Source organism: Carassius carassius, chromosome 8 (assembly GCF_963082965.1).
Source record: "Carassius carassius chromosome 8, fCarCar2.1, whole genome shotgun sequence".
In the NCBI taxonomy this organism is placed as follows: Eukaryota; Metazoa; Chordata; class Actinopteri; order Cypriniformes; family Cyprinidae; genus Carassius; species Carassius carassius.
The window spans coordinates 12,441,665-12,463,448 of record NC_081762.1 but is presented as its reverse complement, the minus strand read 5'-3'; the positions used below and the strand labels follow the sequence as shown (position 1 = coordinate 12,463,448).

General features: G+C 35.9%; 1 protein-coding gene across 1 annotated transcript in view; it reads right to left on the bottom strand.

Annotated features, from left to right (window-relative positions):
* The window catches only part of angpt1 (angiopoietin 1), a 51,956-nt gene that overhangs the window by 25,230 nt on the left and 4,942 nt on the right, over nucleotides 1–21,784 (bottom strand). Inside the window, exons 2-4 of the mRNA XM_059556208.1 lie at nucleotides 4,691–4,846; nucleotides 4,151–4,272; nucleotides 2,025–2,266 (exon numbers count right to left, since the gene is read on the bottom strand). Coding sequence (XP_059412191.1) covers nucleotides 2,025–2,266; nucleotides 4,151–4,272; nucleotides 4,691–4,846 — 520 coding nt within the window. The remainder of the gene's footprint in view (nucleotides 1–2,024; nucleotides 2,267–4,150; nucleotides 4,273–4,690; nucleotides 4,847–21,784) is intronic.

Below are 21,784 nucleotides of genomic sequence, written 5' to 3'. Positions count from 1 at the left end.
AGCGTGATTGGCTGATGTACAAATAGGAACGTCTAAATCCAAGAAACTGCAGGGTCTTCCAGTATGTGCTGATATTCTTTCCTGTCTGTGTTCTCTTACTGACAGATCATGAAAATAAATAAGCATTTATTTTAGAGTATAAATTTGCTAGTGTGGGACCTGGGATTGCTCCAAAGCAATGACTGCATGTTCAACAAACAATTCAACCAGAACAGAGCAGTAGATGTCAACCATAGTTACACAAACCCAAAAGAATTTTCATTCAGCATGGACGAACAAAATCAAAAAGATGAATTTTATCAATAGTGACAGTAAAGACATTTAAAAAAGAAAAAAAATCTACATAATCAGCAACATAATACTAGGAAATGTTTGTTTAATAGCAAATCAGCATATTAGAATGATTTCTGAAGGATCATGTGACACTAACTGTGTAGTTAGACTGAAGTAATGATGCTGAAAATTCAGCTTTTACATCACAGGAATAAATTACACTCTAAAATATATTAAAATAGAAAAGAATTATTTTAAATTATAATAATATTTCATAATATTACTGTTACTACATAAACTATTTTTTTATTACTGTATATTTGATCACATAATCAAATGAAGCCTTGGTGAGCTTCATTCAAAAACATTTAAAAACCTTAATGACCCAAAACTTTTAAACAGTAGAGTCAATGAAACATGATAAATATTCCTTCATGCTGTTCTAAAATCATATGAATCATAAGTTCTTCAATGGAACACTAAAGAAAAAGTTTAGAAGAATGTCTGAACTCTCCATATCCAAAGTCTTTCATCTCAATATGACAGCTTTATGACAACACTAAAATTGAACTAATAATTCACTGAATATCTTGTGTCCATTTGTCATGTGTCACCATTCACCATTCACCATATGTCACCATTCACAACCAATGTATGCAAAACAGAAGCTTGCATAAATACAATCTTATAAATAACCACGATTGTATTCCAATGAACCAGCATGGCTTCATGATTTGCCATGTGAAATGTGAAATGAAACCCAAAAGAAAAAAAGGAAGTAGAGTTGCTTTTGGTGCCCTCACAGCAAGACGGAAGCTAAGGAGCTTGAGTCGACTCCATGACCTGTGCAGTCCCATTTCAGACATTCAAGGTAAATTTTCTTTACCACAGTGACGTCAGAGAGACATGGGGCCAAAAGGCCACACTTGGGTTGCAGTGGGGGGAAAAGGGTAATGATTTCACTAAACTGACTCCTGCTGGTAGAGGCAACCATAGGGTTTAGCGGGAAATCGCCAATCCAAGATCACTGCGCTGGGGCTATGTTAGGCCTGGCCTGTAACTCAATCAAGGGCTGTTTGACATTTCAGTCAACTGTTAACCACAGGCAGTGTGCTGAAGCGTGATAAGCCGCATCCGTTGAGGTTCACAGCGCTGTCTGGCTAAACGTGACATTTAACAAGAAAACAACACATTTCACACCTACCAGAAAGAAGCTTTTCTCATTGATAACATACTGTGTAACAGGCTATTTTTTTTTATCTGAAAATGGCCTGTTCTGGATGCTACATTTTTAGTTTTCTATCACTTCCTGCGTGACATTTGCTTTAGCAATGTCACACACCATTTTTTAGGAGGTTAGGGATGCCAGTGATGGTCCTGGCCTGCTTGGTGATTCAGGTGAAATAATATACTGTATACAGTGGTGGCCAAAATTATTATTAGAACACCAGTACTTTCTCCAGCTAAGTCAGTTATTTCTGTCTTTTGCTGTAGAGTGTTATTAGGAAATATCAGTTTATATATCAATATTAATATGCAGTGAGATTTTTGTTTGCACAAGGAGTCTGACAACAGCCAGTGCTCCACACAGAGATCTGATCTCATCATCATCCAGTCTGTCTGGAATCACAAGAAGAAACAGAACAAACTGAGACAGACTAAATCCAGAAGAACTGTGGCAACATCTCCAAGATCCAACATGCTTCAAGAGACCTACCAAAACCTGTGCAAAAAATGAGATCTGTACTTACATGCTGTGCCTCCATCCTTGGCGCAGAGGCTGAGCAGGTTGCGTACGGTATCCATCAGGTCCTGCTGTTGTCTCTGCAGGGCGGTGCTGTTACCGGTCGCGCGACTCAGCTGAGCCTCCAGCTCCCGGATCACTGAGCTCTGTCTGCTCACCAGCGTCTGTAGACTGCTCTTCTCCTCCCGAAGGGCCTCCAGCTCTTCTCTGTGCCTGTCCTCCATCTCCTGCATTTTTTCCTCCAGAAAACTGAGGAAAAAATGAGGGAAAGCCACAGCAGAGAAAAACAAGGAATGGATGGTTAAAAGTAAAAAAAATATATAGGAAATTTAACAATCTAAGAAAAGTTCCTTCAAGTATGGGTCAAATCGGGCCACATACTCATAATTTTGGGTCACAGTGTGTTGTAATAAAATGTATGCCATGCTATCATAGATTCAGCCAAAATATCATTGTTACAGCAATCATTGTAACTACTATGAAAATGAATATGGGATCTCCTTCAAAGTCAAGTCATTTTTATGTTTTTTTTTTTTTTAAGACTGTGGTGGGCAGTTTTTGGCAGAAACTGGTTTCCATGGTAAAACTTAGTCAAGTATTACAGAAAACAGCATCAAAGTGTCATATCAATGATAGTTTTATTTAAACATTTTATTATTTACTGCATCTTTTTACATGTTACACTGAAGGACATTTTCTTCATGTTTACAATTTTATTGTTTTTATTAAAATGGTTAACTTTAAATGTTTCATGAAACAATAACCTTGTTTTAGTCATGAGGAGCAAATACACACACTGAGATAGTTAACATAGATATATCATATTGCATGTTGCAAGTGTGGCTCACAGGTAAACAAAATGTCTTTTATTTGCCGTGGGCCAAAAAAAAGTTAGGAATCCTTGGCTTCATCAAGGTATGACTTTGATGATACTGTATTTATGTTTCAGTATTCAAAGGCAAAGAAATGAAGGCCGCCTCATTACAGCTGTAATAAATACTGATATGAATGTAGCCAATCTCCATAACTTACACAGGGTACAAACAAACACAGTTCATCTTATAGCTTTGGGCATTAGTGCACGTCTAAAATGGATCCAATCCTTAAATCTGCACTGTACATCTTGGAAACCTGATGCACGCTGGGCTGGATTCACCAGCTTATTAAAACAAAATTCGATCCACATAGAACTTTAAAGGAATGTAAAATTAATTTTAGATGGAAAGAGGAGAAAGTCATAATGTCAATCTATATTATAGGATGAGTAATTACACTAACTGTGGTAACAAAAATGCTAGACATAAACAGATACTTTTTGAAAAAAAAAAAACATAAACAGAGGGATATGAATGCTCGTGTCTTTTTAACAACAGCTGGGCTCAAAGCAGAGAGATCATTGGGAATTAAACCCTCGTTTTGACAGGAACAGACATGTCCCACCAGAACAATCAATACATAGAAAATTGAAAAGTGTTCCAAAAGCTATGCATTGCAAAATTAGTCTTCACAGAGGAGAAAGTTTAACGGCGGGTCAGGGGACATCACTCATGTCTTGGCAGGTTCTGTTGCACTGCACCGTATGGGACCAAGCTAATGTCTGAAGGCTTGTGTTGTCAAGAATTGAAAATCATTTTGTGCAATGATCTATATTGTGGTTCTGGCATTAGAATGAGTATTTTCTAAAAAGAATTACAAGCGAGTGAGATTTGAACATCTGTATTGGCAGATTAAATGGCAGCACAGTGAGACGGCTTAAGCAGGGTCACTACTGTAGCTCTGAAATGTTTTTTGTGGCTAAGCTTATTGTTTCCTGTGTGCAGTGTTGGGGAGTTACAAAATAAATGCAGCAATGCCACTAACTTAACTATATTCATCAATAGCATAAAAGTAGTAAAACTGTAGCTATAAAAGTTCACCTATTTGAGTTCCTGTACTCTATTTTAATTATGATTGTAACACCCAATTATGATATTACTGGATGATTATGCACTTTAAAATACATTTATGGAAGTCTTTTTTAATATATATAACATATTTTGTTCAATGCCTTTATATATGTACATATACACTGTAATATATTTACATTTGGTATATTTGTGTGTGTGGGGAGTTGTGTTGGGGTTGAAGGTTTACCCATTCTTGTCATGGATCTTGTTGATTTCATTTATCTGTATCATAAGTTGTTTCTCCAGCTTGTTGGTGGATAGTGAATTTTCCAGCAGCTGAATTTCCAACCTTGAAGTCTGATTTAAAACCTAAAAACAATAACATTCCAATAAAAATACAGTAATCCTTCCGCAAAAACACAGACCTTAAAATCATTAAGTTAATACTAACTGAGCGGTACCTCAGGAGAAGTCATAAACATATATAAACTATACCGCAGTACCATACGGTAGCACTTAGGAACAGTTATTCTCAACCTCAACCTCTTATTTGACAAATCAGCAAAACACAACTGTGCTGTATCCCTCTGTGTCTCATTAAAACACACAAGTCATAAAAAGATTCAGCAACAAAAACATTAGCATGATACTTAAAAAGAGATTTTAAGTCTAATGCCGCACTAATGTTTTTCTTGGCTGTATTTGAGGCGTATTAAAGGGATACACCGAAAAAAAAAAAAGATTGTTCGCTTAATGGAGCATGAAATGGATCCTGGGAAGAACATACCTGTGTCTCGACATCGGTTAGCTTGCGTGTCTGCTCAGCTGTTTGGGAGAGAAGACTGGTGCCCATCTCTAACATGGCCGCCGTGTGGTTATGAACGGCACTCTGTTGTAACTGCACCATTTCTGTCTTCATATTGTCTTTGACGTAGCTCTCAATCTGTGGTGACAAGCACAAAGACCATTTTAGAAAACATACACCAAAATTTGGACATTTAACCCATGTCTACGAATGCCTTAACAAAAATATGTTCTAAGAACACTTTGCTAACGTTACCAGTAAGTAAATTGGTTATATGAACACTAAGTGAAAATTCCATTTCATCATTTGGCAAACATGATTGAAATGCTACTTTCGAATGTTCTCTGATCGCCCTTAAACAGTACAGTAGTAACAATTGACAAACATTAGTTCCATGAATGATATCCTAACATTTTTTTGGAACATTTTTAAAAACTATATAACTTTAAACGGAAATTCTATTAGCATTATTAGAGGAACATTTGTTCATAACTTTGAGAGAAACTTCCCTAACTAAAGTTCTGATAATATTCCCTGTTAGCTGCGTTTACATTATTTAACAAAATAATAAATTTGGCAGCTATTTGGTTAGAAATTTATCACAAAGCCGTTTGCACCTTGCTCTTCCTTCACTTGGTATTTTATTTTGGTGCACCAATCTATTAAATTACTTAGGACCATATTCCACACTCACAAAATAGTCTTATTTATAGTGTTTATTTTACGTTAACCACCAATAAAAACATAAATGATGATATGACGATGTATTTCTGATGATCTTAATCATCTCAATCTTTCCATTGTTATACATGTTGAAATTTAATTTGGGTATTAGATGCTGGTGTTTGTTTATTCATTAAACTATCTATTAAACTGTTTAATTGTATAATTGTAATAAATATGTTATCCTATGTAATTCATGTTCTAGTTGCGGGTACATTATGTACAGTAATGTTTTGGTGGAGGTGAAGAGTTTGGGTTGTATACAAATGAACATTGTCCAGTATTTAAATACAATATGTGAGTTTTTAAATATTGGATATTGGCTAATGAATGATGATGTCAATATAATTAATGATTTAAAAAGTGGGTGGAGGGATTGAAATACTCACACACTGAAGAAGGCCTCGAGTCAAAACATTTGTGTTTTTATCCTATTGGTGATTCATGTAAAATAAGCCCTATAAAGAAGTCTATGGAGAGTGTGGATCATGGTCCTATACAAAGAAATGTATCACAAATCAAACATTTTCACTGAATTTAAATTTGTCAGATTTAAATGGCATTTAAAAAAAAAAGGCAAAACTAAAGTTTAAAAAAAGGATCAAGCTCAGATGACATCTGAAGCTTGACACAATCGACACTCCAGTGGCTGTAAAATCCATTCAGAGGTAAAACACACTTAACTTGTCAATTCCAACAGTCCTAAAGACACTTTAACACCAATAGCACATGGAGAGTTTGACAAACTTTTTAAGAGGCCAATAAAATGAAAGGAGACACCATTTGAGGACAAGGACAATGGGGTAATCAAACCCCTCACAGTTATGACTTCCTTTAAAAAAAAAAAAAAAAAGACACAGTAACTCATTAAAGAAAGGACATTTGCATGTTGGCAACATTTTAGAGGAATTTCTTATCTAAGCTTCTTCATGATGACCTGGAGCAACTTAAACAGAGCAGTAACACAAACTCTCGAAGAGTCAGTCTTATAGGTAGGTGGAAGCAGATGTAGGTCGTTTGTTCAGAGAGGAAGAGATGTAGATATCTAGCTACAGGAGACGCTTAGGTTTATCATGAAGGCTTTCATTCTAATCTTCTAGCTGGAGAGATGACAAGACCAGAACAAGCTTTAGAAACACAAAGACTACTTCTGTTGATTAAACCTCAAGAGATGACCACTGACACTGAGGTCTTTAGAAATTATTAGAAATTAAATCTGGGCTCATTACTTACCATTTCTTTTTTTTTGGCAGTATCATTTGATATTGTATAAAATTGTACGTGACCATTTTAATCTTGTGTAGATTATCTAACACTTACTGAGAATTATTCTTTTAAATTGCTTATAATTTAATAACATGATTAAATGTAAAAAAAAAAAAAATAATTTTAATTGTGTTGTTGTGTATTTTTATTAAAATATTTAAGTCATTAAATAATTAGTATTTTTAATTTAATAATGTATTCAGTATATCAAAAGATTTCTATATACAAATCTAAAATTAAATGTTATCGGTCATTGCAATTGTCTGCTTACTATCAGAAAAAAAAGTCAGTTCATCCCTATACAGAACTACCTGATCTCTGCTTCATTACAGTTTTCACATATTTTTTTGTCGCAAATGTTGATTGGCCTTCAAAACATCCGGTAAAAGAGTCACACGATAACTTACGTTGTCACTACGACATACCCTTTATGGCATTGGTTCTGGCTTTTGTACACACAGAGCTCGTTCCAGGACTGAACCCGGCAATATTACTAGGTCCCCAACCCAGGATCGATCCTGGAATCAATCCTTGGACGTGTTTGCGTTCACACAGAAGGCAATCCGGCAATGTTCCAGCAATTTTCCAGGACCAACATGCAGTGTGAAAGGGGCTCAAGTGAAATCTATAGACCTGATTTGTGACAGAAAATATCTGGCTGCAAGACACTTCAGCCAATTGACAGTGACAACAGAGTCGCCCACTCCATTTTGTCCATGATTTCAGCGGGCCGCGTTGCTCCACTTATTACATCATGAATGATCTCTAGTGAATACATTGAAGAAAGCAGACCTACAGGGAGCCAAATTTAAACAGGACTCCATGAAACCATGACTCTTTCTGAACCCTTTGTCCTGTTCAATTGCAGTTCAAGGACCTGATTGTCACCATGCTGTGGTTTTATGGGTTTCAATGGCATTTCAATGAACAGTCTTAGCATATTTATTGCTGCTTTAGTCATTCCATGAAGTTTGCTTCATTTCGTATATAGTTCAAATGAAGTAGTGTTGTTCAGTAACAAAGAGCCAAACTCGGCACGCACTACAAGCCTAACGAATCACTTGGCACAGCAACGCACAGTTGTTTAGAAAATGGAAGTTGTGGTTGAATAAGATAAATCGGCTGTAATTTCGAAGTTTGGAGCACTATAGCTTATGACTCTATCCAGAGATGAAAAAAAAAGTTAGGATCGAGATATGAAGTCACTGTGATATAGATGTTGAAAAACAAGAAAGGAGAAACCAAATGAAAGGGTGTGGAAAACTACAGTATCTCTTCACTTGCCAACATTAAAAATGACATATTGACGCCAAACAGCTGGGAACACACAGTCAGAAACATAAAATTCAACCTGTTACTGCTTTAGCCACTAGCAGCCTGTCATGTAGAATTAAGACTACAGACTGATATTCCTTCTTGGCAGTGATTATAAAGCCGATGCTGTTGTTTGGATTACTACAGTACGTAATAGGTGATTGTGAAGCAAGTTATACAGATACAAGTGTCTCTTTACAGTAAACAGTCAAAGCTTGATGGAACTGATTGGAAGGAATACAGAAGACCTATAACACTGCAGGCATTAGACACGTCTTTAGCTGCAACTCGATCAGTAGTTTTGCCGAGACATTTGAACTTTGTCTCTAAAATGACATTAAGCTTCGCAATTTGGCTCTGTGTCTTTCATTAAGCTCTCTCTATGGATAAAGTGTTTGACTCTAATCCAGTTTAAGAGGCAACGGAGGTTTGAACTCTGAGACAATGTTGGCTGAAGCTTTGAGTGCGAGTTAAGTCACCTTCAGAAGGGTGTGGATGCTATTCTGGTGGCCTGGAGAAACATTAGCCCAGAGATCTGTTGCTTTGACTTTCTGAGGGAATTTCGCTTGTGTCATGCTCTAAACTGGCGGGTGTGTAAATGGAACAAAGGAAGGATAATCAAGATTACACAAACAGAAACGTTGTGTAAAAATATCAGAGGAAGCCGTAAAGGGCTTTAGTGGGTGTATGGTTATTTCCCACTTCCATTCACAAATAAACGTGCCTACCCAAAGACAACAGATGAGGTATAGAAAGAGGCTTGAGGCTTTCAATTGGCTTGAGTCATTTAAAAGCATACTAGTGATGGTAATGACAAATAAAATCAAATGTAATGATGAAAGTGAACGAATTTTGAGCTAAAGATAAATAATAAAAGAAAATCACTGAGGCAGAATGAGACATGTCACCTGCACTTTGTCTCAAAGGCACATTCACACATGCAGGAGTTCGATAGAACAGAGTGCGATCAAGTGTAGGACCCCGTCGAACCCGTTGCACCTGGGGGATTGGCTTACATCTCACAGCTGCCCACCAGCAGAGGGTCATGCCAAATGAGTCAAGGTCAGCCATATCAGCACTCAAAAATCTGACCTGAGAGCAGTCACGTCTATATCGATATCACTATGCCGTTTAAAGCCAGCAAAGTTTACCGCTTGACTTGCAGATTGATTGTGTTTATTTGCAAAGTGCACTGATGTGAGAAGGTGAACGGGGCTGCTCTACTGAGTGATGTTCAAGAGGCCCAAATTTAAAAGGTCGAAAAGTCCCATTGTAGCCAAGATCCTGTTAGACTTTTATTTTGTTATTCCATTTGAAGTCGTGCTTTAAAATTAATATCATATTCTTTCATATTCTCCAAAACTGCAGCAAATACGTAAAACATTACAAACAATAACTAAAATGTATTAGTGCTATTTTAAAAAATAATAGTGAAACTATTAAATAAAAGTACAGCGAGAATGAATGACCAAAAATATATATTTTTTTTCATTTTACATTTTTTATAGTTAATAGTATCAATAGCATGACTGCAGTACTGTATTTGTTTGTATACTGCATTGATAGTAATACAACTGCTTAACAATACTGGGAAATAAAAATGTGATTACCCATTGGCTCTGACAATAAGAATAAAATAGGCTTTTAATAACAACACTGAAGGACAAATGATAATAATTCATTTAATTGTAGTTCGCAGTTTCAATAGTAAAAATTGATCAATTACAAGAAAGATCAATTAAATCAGACAAGAAAAAATTGTTAAGTTTATCCTGTTATGGTGCACAGTTTTTTCCCCTTTTTTCTGAAATAAATAAATAAAAATTATATATATATATATACTAGAAAAAACAACCAAGTTAACGTTCACCATAGAACAGAATATAGAAAAGAAAAAAAATTATATATATATATATATATATTAGGGGTGACCCCGAATAGTCAACGAAATGATGCTTTGATTCGAGGAGCCTGTTTCGACTACCAATCTAACAGTCGAATATTCGCGGGGTGTTATTGATTATGCCATTTTGACCATGGGGGAGCTCAAATGTCTGATTTCACATAGAACTACATATTTCTCCCAATAAGTTAATATACAGCATATTATGATAAAGCTGTAAGAATCTGAAAAGAAAGAAGCTTTAAATTAATATTTTAAAGTGCGTGAATAAATCCAACCACCCCTATAGATATATGTTTCACTTTCCATAATCTGTGACCGACAGAGGAGCAATTTGGGGGCAGGGATTTAAAACTTTAACAAGACTCAAACTGACACAGGCAGAGACTGGATTTTTTTCGAACAGGTAGGGTGATTTCAAAGCATTTCAGCTGGTGTACATATATCGTGGATATATTCTTTACCTGATATAAGATGCATTTGGTTTAGTTTCAAGCACTTCATTGTAGTACTACGGTGATATCTCTTCAGCGCACAGCGCGAGCAGGTCAAACTACAATGCAGAATATTAATAACAATGACTGGGACTGTTACATACATACTATTATAATGAGAAGACTATTATACTAAAATGCTATGAATTTTTTTAGTTTAGCTGCCGTGTTTCTACACATTGTTTCGTGAAGAACGCGCCCCCAAAAGGAGTTCGCATTCAGAGCCACGCAGATATGTTCTTATGCATTCGGGCCCTTTTTGCAAACAGCCTACAAGTCTTAATATTAACGTTATGTTGTATAAATAATGAAACATATTCTATATGAAATTATGAGTTATATCTCATTGATTTAAAAACTTGCTATCAAATGCGTCACTCTACTGGTCATCTTCAGCGCGCACAGCTCAAAACAGAAATGCAGAACATTAACTGCTAACATTTTAGGCTAACGTTATAATGAGAGCACTATTGTAAAAAACAACAAAAAAAACAACAATACTTTGTTAACTGTTATGGTTTCGCCGACGTTAGGTGTTATAGCTATCTGTTCAACGAAACATAAAACATTATTTACCCTATTTATATCTGCAAGGTGTTCATTACACATTTTCCCTGTGTGTTAACAACAGTTATTATGTTAGTTGAATGTCTGGCTTGACTATTGTTAATGTATTTTGCCCCGCCCCCAAACATATGATGTGGTGTTGTTGCCGTTGGTGTTGATGGGTGGTGTTGGCGCAGTGGATAAGACACATGCCTTTGGAGTTAAAGACGCGGGTTCGAATCCACTGTGCTACACCAATGTGTCCCTGAGCAAGACACTTAACCCCTAGTTGCTCCAGAGGCGTGTGACCTCTGACGTAATCAGCAATTGTAAGTCACTTTGGATAAAAGCGTCAGCTAAATGTAAATAAAGTTAAAGTTATATGATTAGACTATCAGTCGAATATCGGCAAGATTCGAAAATTCCGATTCGACTATGAAAATCCTTGGTCGGGGACACCCCTTATATATATATATATATATATATATATATATATATATATATATATATATATATACACACACACACACACACACACACACACACACATTAAACAGGAATCACAATTCAAGTCCTTCAGAATAAAGGAAACACTCCTTCCCAGAATCATAAGAATACACGTGGAGGCGACAAAGGGGTTTTAGTGAGCCATAACACCCGACTTGCTTAAAGAGCCACTAAATCACCCTTCTGTGTGCTGAAGAAAATCACCCAACAGAACAGAATATCTCTCTAACTGCTAGTTGACACAGGAGTTTAAACGTTTAGGGGTCTGTGAATTACAGGTCGGGTCACATGGTGAACACTGAGGTCAGTGATAACGACTACGACTGGTGCAGTGACGCCAACCTCTGCCTCTCTTACTGCTGTAGTGGTGCAGTCAGCCCTGATTCTGTCCAACATGGTTTATGAGAGTTTATGAGAGTTCAAAGCACTGTTAAAAGTCTGTTAATGCTAAAACAATCTGCTTAAATAAACAATCAACTACAATGATCTTTTATAAACCATACTGGACAAATAGTTCTATGTTTGATCAATTCTATCCTCAAGTAATATCTTGCAGGACAATTCATTTTTAGATAAATGTATCTTTGAAATTTGAAGTTTTTTTTTTCTTCTTTTGTTTTTCATTAAATTACCCACAAAGAGGGTTAAGGATATAAATCAACAATATAATTTATTCCTGTGATGGCAAACCTGAATTATTGGCATCATTACTCCAGTCTTCAGTGTCACATGATCCTTCAGAAATCAGTGCTCAAGAAACTTAAAAAGAACAGCATTTATTTGAAACAGAAATCTTTTGTAACATTATAAATTCAAATATATATATATATATATATATATATATATATATATATATTCAGAATAAAAGTATTATAAAAGTATAAAAGTAAAGATTGTTATATAAGACAAAGGTATTGCAAAGCTAGAATTTACCCTGTGACTATGTACTGTATATAGACAGTTTGTGCTCTTGGACATGACTTTCATCACATCATGCAACATGTTTTCTTCACCAAACCACACAGGTTTTGTTTTGTGGAGGGTCTATATGATCTTGTGTAGCAACAAGTTATATAATACAGTTGAGTGTTAGACAGATATTGTGCTGTAATAGCTAAAGCCGGGCACACAGTTAACCTTTACAACCTCAATCCCCAGGGCTAAGTTTACAGACGTTCACTCAATCACAAGCACCCTTTCAAGGAACTCTCTCTCTCTTTCTCCCACACACACACAAACAAACTCAAGCAAACCATGTGAAACATTCACAGAGAAATATATAGCCTGTTCTCTCTCACAATGTGAAAACCACATTATTTTTCCTTGCAATTCGATAAGATTTTTTAAAGCTCAAAGAGTCAGAAGACACCTACTGTAAATATTGAGATACTGTACACTACTGTTCAAATTTGTATGTTTTTTTTCTTGAAAAAAAAAAAGTTTTTTTATTCAACAAGGATTACAAATGTGGCAGTTAAAGGGTTAGTTCACCCAAAAAGGAAAGTTATGTCATTTATGACTGAATGAGAGAAGACAATGCTGAATAAAGTCGTCTTTTTTGCTATTTTTGGACCAAAATGTATTTTTGATGCTTCAATATATTCTAACTGACACTCTGATGTCACATAATTGAGTCATTAATGACATAATTGTACATTTTGGGTGAACTAACCCTTTAAGACTTTTACAATGTTACTAAATATTCCTATTTCAAACAAAAGCCGATTCATCAAATAATCCTGGAAAAATATCCAAATATCAAATATATCAACTGAACAGAAAAATACTTGAAAAATGTTGCATGAGTGGCAAGAAAAACTTGTATAAGGATTTTAAGGTACATTTGTTGTCTTTTTCAAGTATGACAGGCTTGTCCCAAATCACATTCACTGTATGGAAAAGCAGTCTGAACATTCTTTAAAACCTTTCTTCATGAATTGCAAAAACATCAACCCTTTAATATGGAGCTGTGTATATGGACAGTTTGCATAGCTGGGAATGATTCTAAGCTTGATTCATCATTGGAAAGTTTGACCACCATCAACCAATGAGAACAATCCAATCAATTTGTCACAGATGCCAAATGGATCTATATTCAACTGTAATCATTTCACTTATTTCAATTATATTTATCTGCATTCTGCGAAGGCTACAGTTTATATACACAATGTAAATCTAAACCATCCATCTCCCAAACAATTGAAAGCAGTCCCCGGGTGCCATGGCACAGTCAGCCATGTTGTAATTTCAGTTTGTCAGCGGCAGTAAAACGTTACATTTTGAGAACTGGCATATTCCCAGCTGGAGTTGTTCTCTATTACAAATCCCTGAGATATTTGGGGTATATTTGGGTCCCTTGTCACAGAGCTCCAGCTTGATATTTCAATTCCAATAAAAAAGCTCTCATTTTAATGCATGATTGTGGAAATCTTTGATTGTTACATAAGTAGGCTACTAATTCCTGTGTCAGATGTGGTATGAAACTTTAGATAGAAATCTAAAACATAATATGGTTGTTTTAAAACAATGCAGAAGTTATATTAAGTCTGTGGAGGGTATTGAACTGCAAAATATTTAAGTAAAATCCAACAAGAAGTAAATGCATGTGCCAAATGGATGCAGAGAAATGCAATATCAATACAAAATCAACACTGGTCAAAGCAGCCATCACAATCTAAACATATTACTTAAAAAAAAAAAAAAAAAAAAAAAAAAAAAAATACCATTCAGACTTTACAGAAACAAAGGTTTAGGAAAATATAACTACTTATCTCTGTGTCTTAACACAACTTTTTCTACCTTATATAAACACACACACACACACACACACACACACACACACACACACACACACACACACACACACACACACATAAATTGTTTGAGTATATAAATATACAGACCAAAAGCTTGGACACACCTTCTCATTCAAAGAGTTTTCTTTATTTTCATGACTATGATAATTGTAGAGTCACACTGAAGGCATCAAGGGCTATTTGACCAAGAAGAAGAGTGATGGGGTGCTGCGCCAGATGACCTGGCCTCCACAGTCACCGGACCTGAACCCAATCATGATGGTTTAGGGGTGAGCTGGACCGCAGACTGAAGGCAAAAGGGCCAAGAAAGTGCTAAGCATCTCTGGGAACTCCTTCAAGACTGTTGGAAGACCATTTCAGGTGACTACCTCTTGAAGCTCATCAAGAGAATGCCAAGAGTGTGCAAAGCAGTAATCAAAGCAAAAGGTGGCTACCTTGAAGAACCTAGAATATGACATATTTTCAGTTGTTTCACACTTTTTTGTTATGTATATAATTCCACATGTGTTAATTCATAGTTTTGATGCCTTTAGTGTGAATCTACAATTTTCATAGTCATGAAAATAAAGAAAATTCTTTGAATGAGAAGGTGTGTCCAAACCTTTGGTCTGTAATGTATATATATATATACATTCAAGATTACATTGCTTACCAAAACACAGCATGAACAAACAATGATGCCAAGAGGGCTAGTAACTCTATCTGCACACAATCATTGCCAACTGATGTTCTGTAGTGAGGATAGATCTCCAACTAGCACATAGACTCAACTTTAAACACTGAAGCCACTCATAAATCCATAATATCTTAATCACTGATCACCTTTTGGAAAGCATGAGGCCCGTGCTCTTTCAACTCATTAATTTTCATCTGTCCAGACACCAAAGGCAATTGTAATTGATACTTTCTGTTCTATAAATACCACAAACACAGAACAAGAGCCCTTCTGATGAGAGCGCTGATGTGGTGCACCAAACCCAATAAAGCAGAGAAGCCACTTGAGGTGAATGAAAGCAAAAAAGAATATTTTTTTGATATCCTGTCTTAAAAACATGAAGTCACGTGTGGGACAGAAAGAAGATGGAAAGGCTGTTTGCTTTGACTCAGTGAGAGATGAAAAGACAGCTTCCAAAAGAAATGTTTGCTTTTGTCCTTCTTGATTTTGGTAGTGTGAAGAGGACATGTGCTTGTTATTATTATCAATAAACTGTAAATGGATGTTCAGTGTCTGTCTAGACAAGCGGTAGAGGGCTTATTTCATCTGTATAAAGTGATTAGACTCCAACTAGAGTCCAATATTCTAGAAATGCTGCACGAAAACATCAATAATATGTATTTTTATATATTATATTATATATTTTTATCATATATTACATATAATTATTTTGATTATAAGAATAAAAAAAGTACTTTATTTTCTTTATTTTTGTTACCTTTGTCCCAGACTTTCAATTCTAAATGAAAAGTATTAAATGTATGAACATATTTACTGTGATGTGATATGATGTGTGCATATACATTACATAGTTATATGTATATATATATATATATATATATATATATATATATATATATATATATATATATATATATATATAATACATTAGTACAATTTTATTAGATTTCTAATTACATTTAATAAATAAAATTAAAATTGAGAGTAATTAAAAAGTAACACCCTCAAAGGTCCACAAGTGTAAACTCTGATAACCCTGCAACAGCTTTAAAAAAATATATATATATCCTTATCAGTTTGCAGATTCCCATACTGTAAAGGGAACACCATATAGCATTAACTGGATTTATGTTCACTCTGCATTTCTCATGTGAAATCACGTTGACAGTGGAGAAATATTTTCCAAATGAGATTGTGTATGCTGTATATTTGCTCAAATGCTCAAATTACAAGACCCCACTCATATCTCTTTTGCCTAAGTTGGTTTTTCAAATTACTGTGATTTCCTGGAATTGCCCTGATTAATTATGTGTTTCTGGACATATGGTAGAGGAAACGTCAGCATTTACTCAACCCTTGAAAAAAAAACCCTGAAGGAAACAACAAACAAACCATACTGGAAACCAGTGATTTGCCCTATAGAGCAGACCTCAGATTTCCAAAAATGAGAACTGATCATGGGAACTTCTTTGCCATGATAGATCACAGGAGGAATGGGACCTCTTATTGGCCTGGTAATCCCCTTGGAAACGTTCTACCCAAAGAATCACACAGGGACACTGAGGAACATTATCTCAAAAACGTTTGTAGAGAGGTCTATTCCAGAATCTATTTTGAGGAGAACCTTCCTAAAGTATCATGTCCTTTCAACAATATCCATGCCTATATGAAATTCAGAATTTGAAGCATTTGATAAAGACCTCATTAATAACCCGGGAAGGCTTTTGGGACAATATTATGTCAATCACAGTAACAATGATGTCGTTTAACTATATGAAGGAATTACAACTGCAATCTCTCATACTGCATGGCCCATTTGCACATAGTCTGAACACTTCTCGGTCAGAACAACAGATTCTCACATCAAAACTTGGCCATGGGGCACTGATTGCCTTATTCCAAACAGTGGGCAAGGGTGAGGCATGCATCACTGTTGCCATGGCGCGTCTGTTCTGGACTGAAAAAAAAAGACATCTCCAAAGCACACCACATATCCGTCCCAGTGGGGAATTGCACAGACAGCTAGTGCAAAACTCAAAACAGCAAGCTAGCAGTGTTGTGTACAATGTGGATGACTGGTGCTTTATCTGACTTGTTGAGCTTGGCATGATGTATTTGACCTATAACAGATGTGTTTGCTGTGGAAATACTGTATGTATGTGCTCACTGCAACTTATCACACGGCAAACCAGGAAAATACAGCATTTTAACGCAATGTACTGGCAGCTCTATGAGGCTTTATATGGCTGCCAAGGTTTTTGGGCAAATGAGAAAAAAGACATGCTGAACTCGGCTGTCTGCTTGAAATTCCAAACATGACCAAGCTAATCACAAAAAAACCAAACAGACAGTCCCCTGCTGTCCGAGTTATCTGAGTATGGACATATATCCATATCTGAGTAAATCACACAGAGACAACATGCTGGAATTTAATTTAAGCAGAAAGGATAATTCTGATGACAATAAAATAAAATTAATAAAAAATAAATAAAATAAAATAAAAATACAGCATTAGGATTGTAACAATTTAAATTCCTATATTTCATATTTTATATCTAAAGTATATAAATACATAATTTTTCAAGATACAAAAATACATGCAGAAAAAAACCCCATAAAATATGTAATGATGCTTTTAAAATATGCCAATAAAAATACTACTTTCCCCTTCTGCTCTGGGTGTGTGTTCACGGTGTGTGTGTGTTTGCTGCTGTCTGTGTGCCCTTATTGGGTTAAATGCAGACCATGAATTCTGAGTATGGGTCACCATACTTGGCTGTATGTCACTTCACTTTTCCCCAGTACTTTCTCTCTTTTTTTGTGTCTCAATGCATCAGTCTGTTTCCAATGCAATGGTCTGATGATTTATTATTTTTCTCTGTAAAAGTGCATAAAACCGTGCATGCATATACATTGCAAACACAGAAAGAAAGAAATCAGCCCAGAGATGACAGGCTCTAACATCCCTTCTGAACTCTAAGTGGGCAGCCCGGCACAGACGGGGACTTGCTGCCTTACTTGTGGCATTGTGTTGTCACACTATTCAACGCTGTATAATTTAGAGGCCCCTTTTGTGTCTGTGCAAGTTGTTCTGTTGCCAAGCAGAGAGAGGGAAGAGTGGAGAAAAAAGGAACACAAAAATAGAGTGTCAGGAGGAAAGTGTGAGGGAGTAGACTTTTACATTGGTAGAAAAGACCATAAATAACTTGTACAAGAGAAAATGATTAAACCAGGTCTATCCACGCAAGCCTGGATGCTCTTAAACAGCTATTAGTGTGGCTCTGTGCATGTATACCACCTCTCAGATGAGCACAGGAACAGATCTGGAAACAATACACGGGTGTCAAAACACTGACACGCAGAAGATCAGTCTTATAGACGCAAGCCAGAGATCCATTCACACACACTCTTCACTCAGTAATGCACTCACATCATGCAATCTCGCAGCATTTTAAGAGGAGTGTGGAACAAGATAGCTTCCTGCCAAAGCCTGATGGTTGACATCTATGCTTTTAATATTCCTTTATCTCCACTGTGCTTTAAGCATTACATTATGTTGAATTACAGACCTCATGAAATGGTTTGATTAGCGCAGTGTTGAATTTGAGATAGACGTTTGCTGCAGCAGTGTAAGGAAAAACTGTTTAAAAACCTTTGCAATTCCGATTGGTGCAGAAATCGCCACTAATACACTTTCGCCCCAAGAGGCGATTAAAATCAAGACCTTTCCTGTGCAGTTAATACTTTAAAGTGCCTCCATCACAAGGGTAACTGAATGTAGATTTCACACAGTTACTACTTATTGAAGCTGGAGCCGTTTTCCACCTCTGATGGCACAGTGTTAAACGATCTTTGACCTTTTACTTTTTACCACTCGTTCAGGTTGCTTTCAGATTGATTAGAGTGTAGGAGGAGGTGAGGGGCTTTTATCGCCGTCTTTAGCAATTATACACAGCCCTTCCTGACAGCCACACCCCTGGTACAAGATGGAATGTGAGAAGCCTGGACGAGGGCCCAGATAAGGCAAACATGATGCAGGTCAGGGTTCAGATGAACCACAGAGGGGCGCAGGAGCGGGGGGATGTGAGGGGATGCGGGTGTCACATCGTTTGTGGTCGAAAAACTGCTAAACCACAACACAGACATAATATCCATCCACATGCCACTTACTGTAGGTATGAAGCACGCGATTGTTTCTTGCGCCTGCGTTAAAACTTAAGAAAACGGTTATTGAAAATCAGGACATGACGACAAAGTCTCCTCTATTGTAAAATGGCTGCAAACATGCTGCTACTCTGCAAAGGTATATTTCATAGGATTAGTTCAAATAAAGATGAACAATCTGTTATCAGTTAATCACCTTCCTGTCATTACAAACCAGTTTGACTTTCTTTCTTCTATGGAACACAAAAAGAGAAATGTAAAGAATTCTGCTGGTTGCTTTTTGCATGCAAACGCACTGAATGGGGAGCGAAGCTTTCAAGTTTCAAAAAGGACATATGCACCATTGACGTATCATAAAAATGGTACATATGATTTACACAATTTTTCAGTTCTTCTGAAGCCATCTGATAGCTCTGTCAGGAATAGATGGACATGTAGGTTGATATTAGCTCTCATTTATACAGTCATTTTAGAAGTAGCTATATATGTCTGATTCTAGGATCCTTTGAGTCAATTTCAGTTCACAAAATGGATTTGAATGATTAATTTATGAATTGGACCAATTCAATCTTCAAGTTCAGCTCACTGAATTAATGATTCAGTAACAGATGTTAACAGCTCACTGGAACAAACATGGCAGGTTTATTGTCGAATTATAGCTTAAGTTTCAGTCTTTTTCTCACACAGTGCTTTCAAATGACATCAGAACACTAGGATTACAGTAAACAAGTTACATGAACCATGTTTTTATGAAACTTTACTTTAAAGCTTGAAAGTATATTCCCATGGGGACTAACTGCATGTAAAAGAACTACTAGTTCAATTCTCCATCACACAGCCTTAGAATATAAGCAAATAATAACAGAACTTCGGTTTTGGGTGAACTATCCATTTAAAACCCCCAAAGGTTTGAAGACGAGTTTTCTGCAAATATCTTGCACCATCCCTTGTAAGCCTATGTTTTCAACAGGTCTGTAACTGTCTGTTAAGTTTACAGACCAATTTAGCTTTTTAATGAAGATCATAATATAAGATTGGCGTCAGTTAACTTAATATTCGCTTACCCCTCATTGTGCAGATCATAAAATAATATTTACGAAAAGAACACTGATAAAACAAACTACTCCCTGAGATCTGGCAGGGATGCGTCTAGTAAGAAGCAAGACCTGTGGCTCGGATACAGCACAAGTGTTACAAAAACCTTTTTGTGAGAATGATAAGAGAAAACATAATTCATCCAAATACTCTGTCCCACACAATTACACACACACATTTTTGGTTTCCTGTTCTTTCTTGACTCAGTCCTCTTTCATTTTCCCATAGGGAGGGTTACATTACTGCTCATTACTTATCTGCCTTTCTTTGTTCAACAATTTTGCAGTTTGGCCCAAGAGTCATCCATAGCACTCTTTAATCCGTTGATCTTATGTTTTGAATTGATTTCATGGAAAAGTTGATGTATTTAAATAATAGATAAGCTAAAATATTGGTCTTGAGACCTCAGGCTAACTGGGACCAATGAAGACATTCATAGTCATTCCTAATGCAATGGGACCCCACTCAGAATTAGCACATAATGGGTCATGCAGGAAATCCCATCTTACCTAGACCTTCTTCTCTACTTCGGGGTTATCAGCGTCACGCAGTTCCAGTTTTAATGAACGAGAGAACAGAAGTGGTAATATATAGATATACTTTGTATAAATGTGTATTTAGTCAAGCTAAGAAATTATCATCTGCTTTGAAGATCATGGACATATTTCTCACAACAATTGTAATTATTCAAATTGTTAAATTATATTTCTAAACTAGTTTAGGAGCCAACCCGAAAATCATGACTGCAAAAGTAATATGCAAAAACATCTGACAATCTCTAAAAATCAATGGCACGCTTGCACGGTTTCAAAAGTTATTAATTACATTAGATGTCAAATACTAAAAAGAAAAAAAAAACTTTAACGAGCCACTTGAGAAAATAAAATAAAAGTAGAACCTCTGCTAATAAAGTTAAAAAAGAAGCTCTCACATACAGTGGGAAAAGAAAAAGCTCATGTTTAAAAAAAATTTATTCTTGTCCTAAACAATTTCAACAAAAATTGCCATATTTTAATTGAGCAAAAAAAATCAATTAAAGGGATATTTTTTATGCAAACAATAACACCATTTACCAAAGACAATACTCCAGGGCAACACTAATGCCAAGAGATATAACAAAACATTCCCGTTTTATTCAGGACACATTAACTTTTAACCTGAGGCCATTTTTGGAAAACCAAAAGCCCAAAACACCTAACGTAAATAAAATGGCAATTAAATTCACATTAATCCTAAAGTGAGTGTGCACCAGAGGGTAATTTATTAAAGTCACAGATGGAAATTTGACCTCATAAATACATTAACTGGCCTACAATGATGTGGCAGAGAGTTAGGACCATTTACAAAATTAGGAAGACAATAAGTGGCCAAAACATTTGGGTTTAGGGTACACATTTCAGGGTTTTTTTCTGGCCCCTTTTTATCCTAACAACCCAGATGAAATACAGCTGGCGTAAAGTACTCCCAAAAAGCAACATAAAATATCAAGAAATGTATATGTTTTTAAATTGCTAGGAAAAAATAACATGTTCAGTGCATGCTATTTTTCAAGTCTTTATTTTTTAAAGAAAT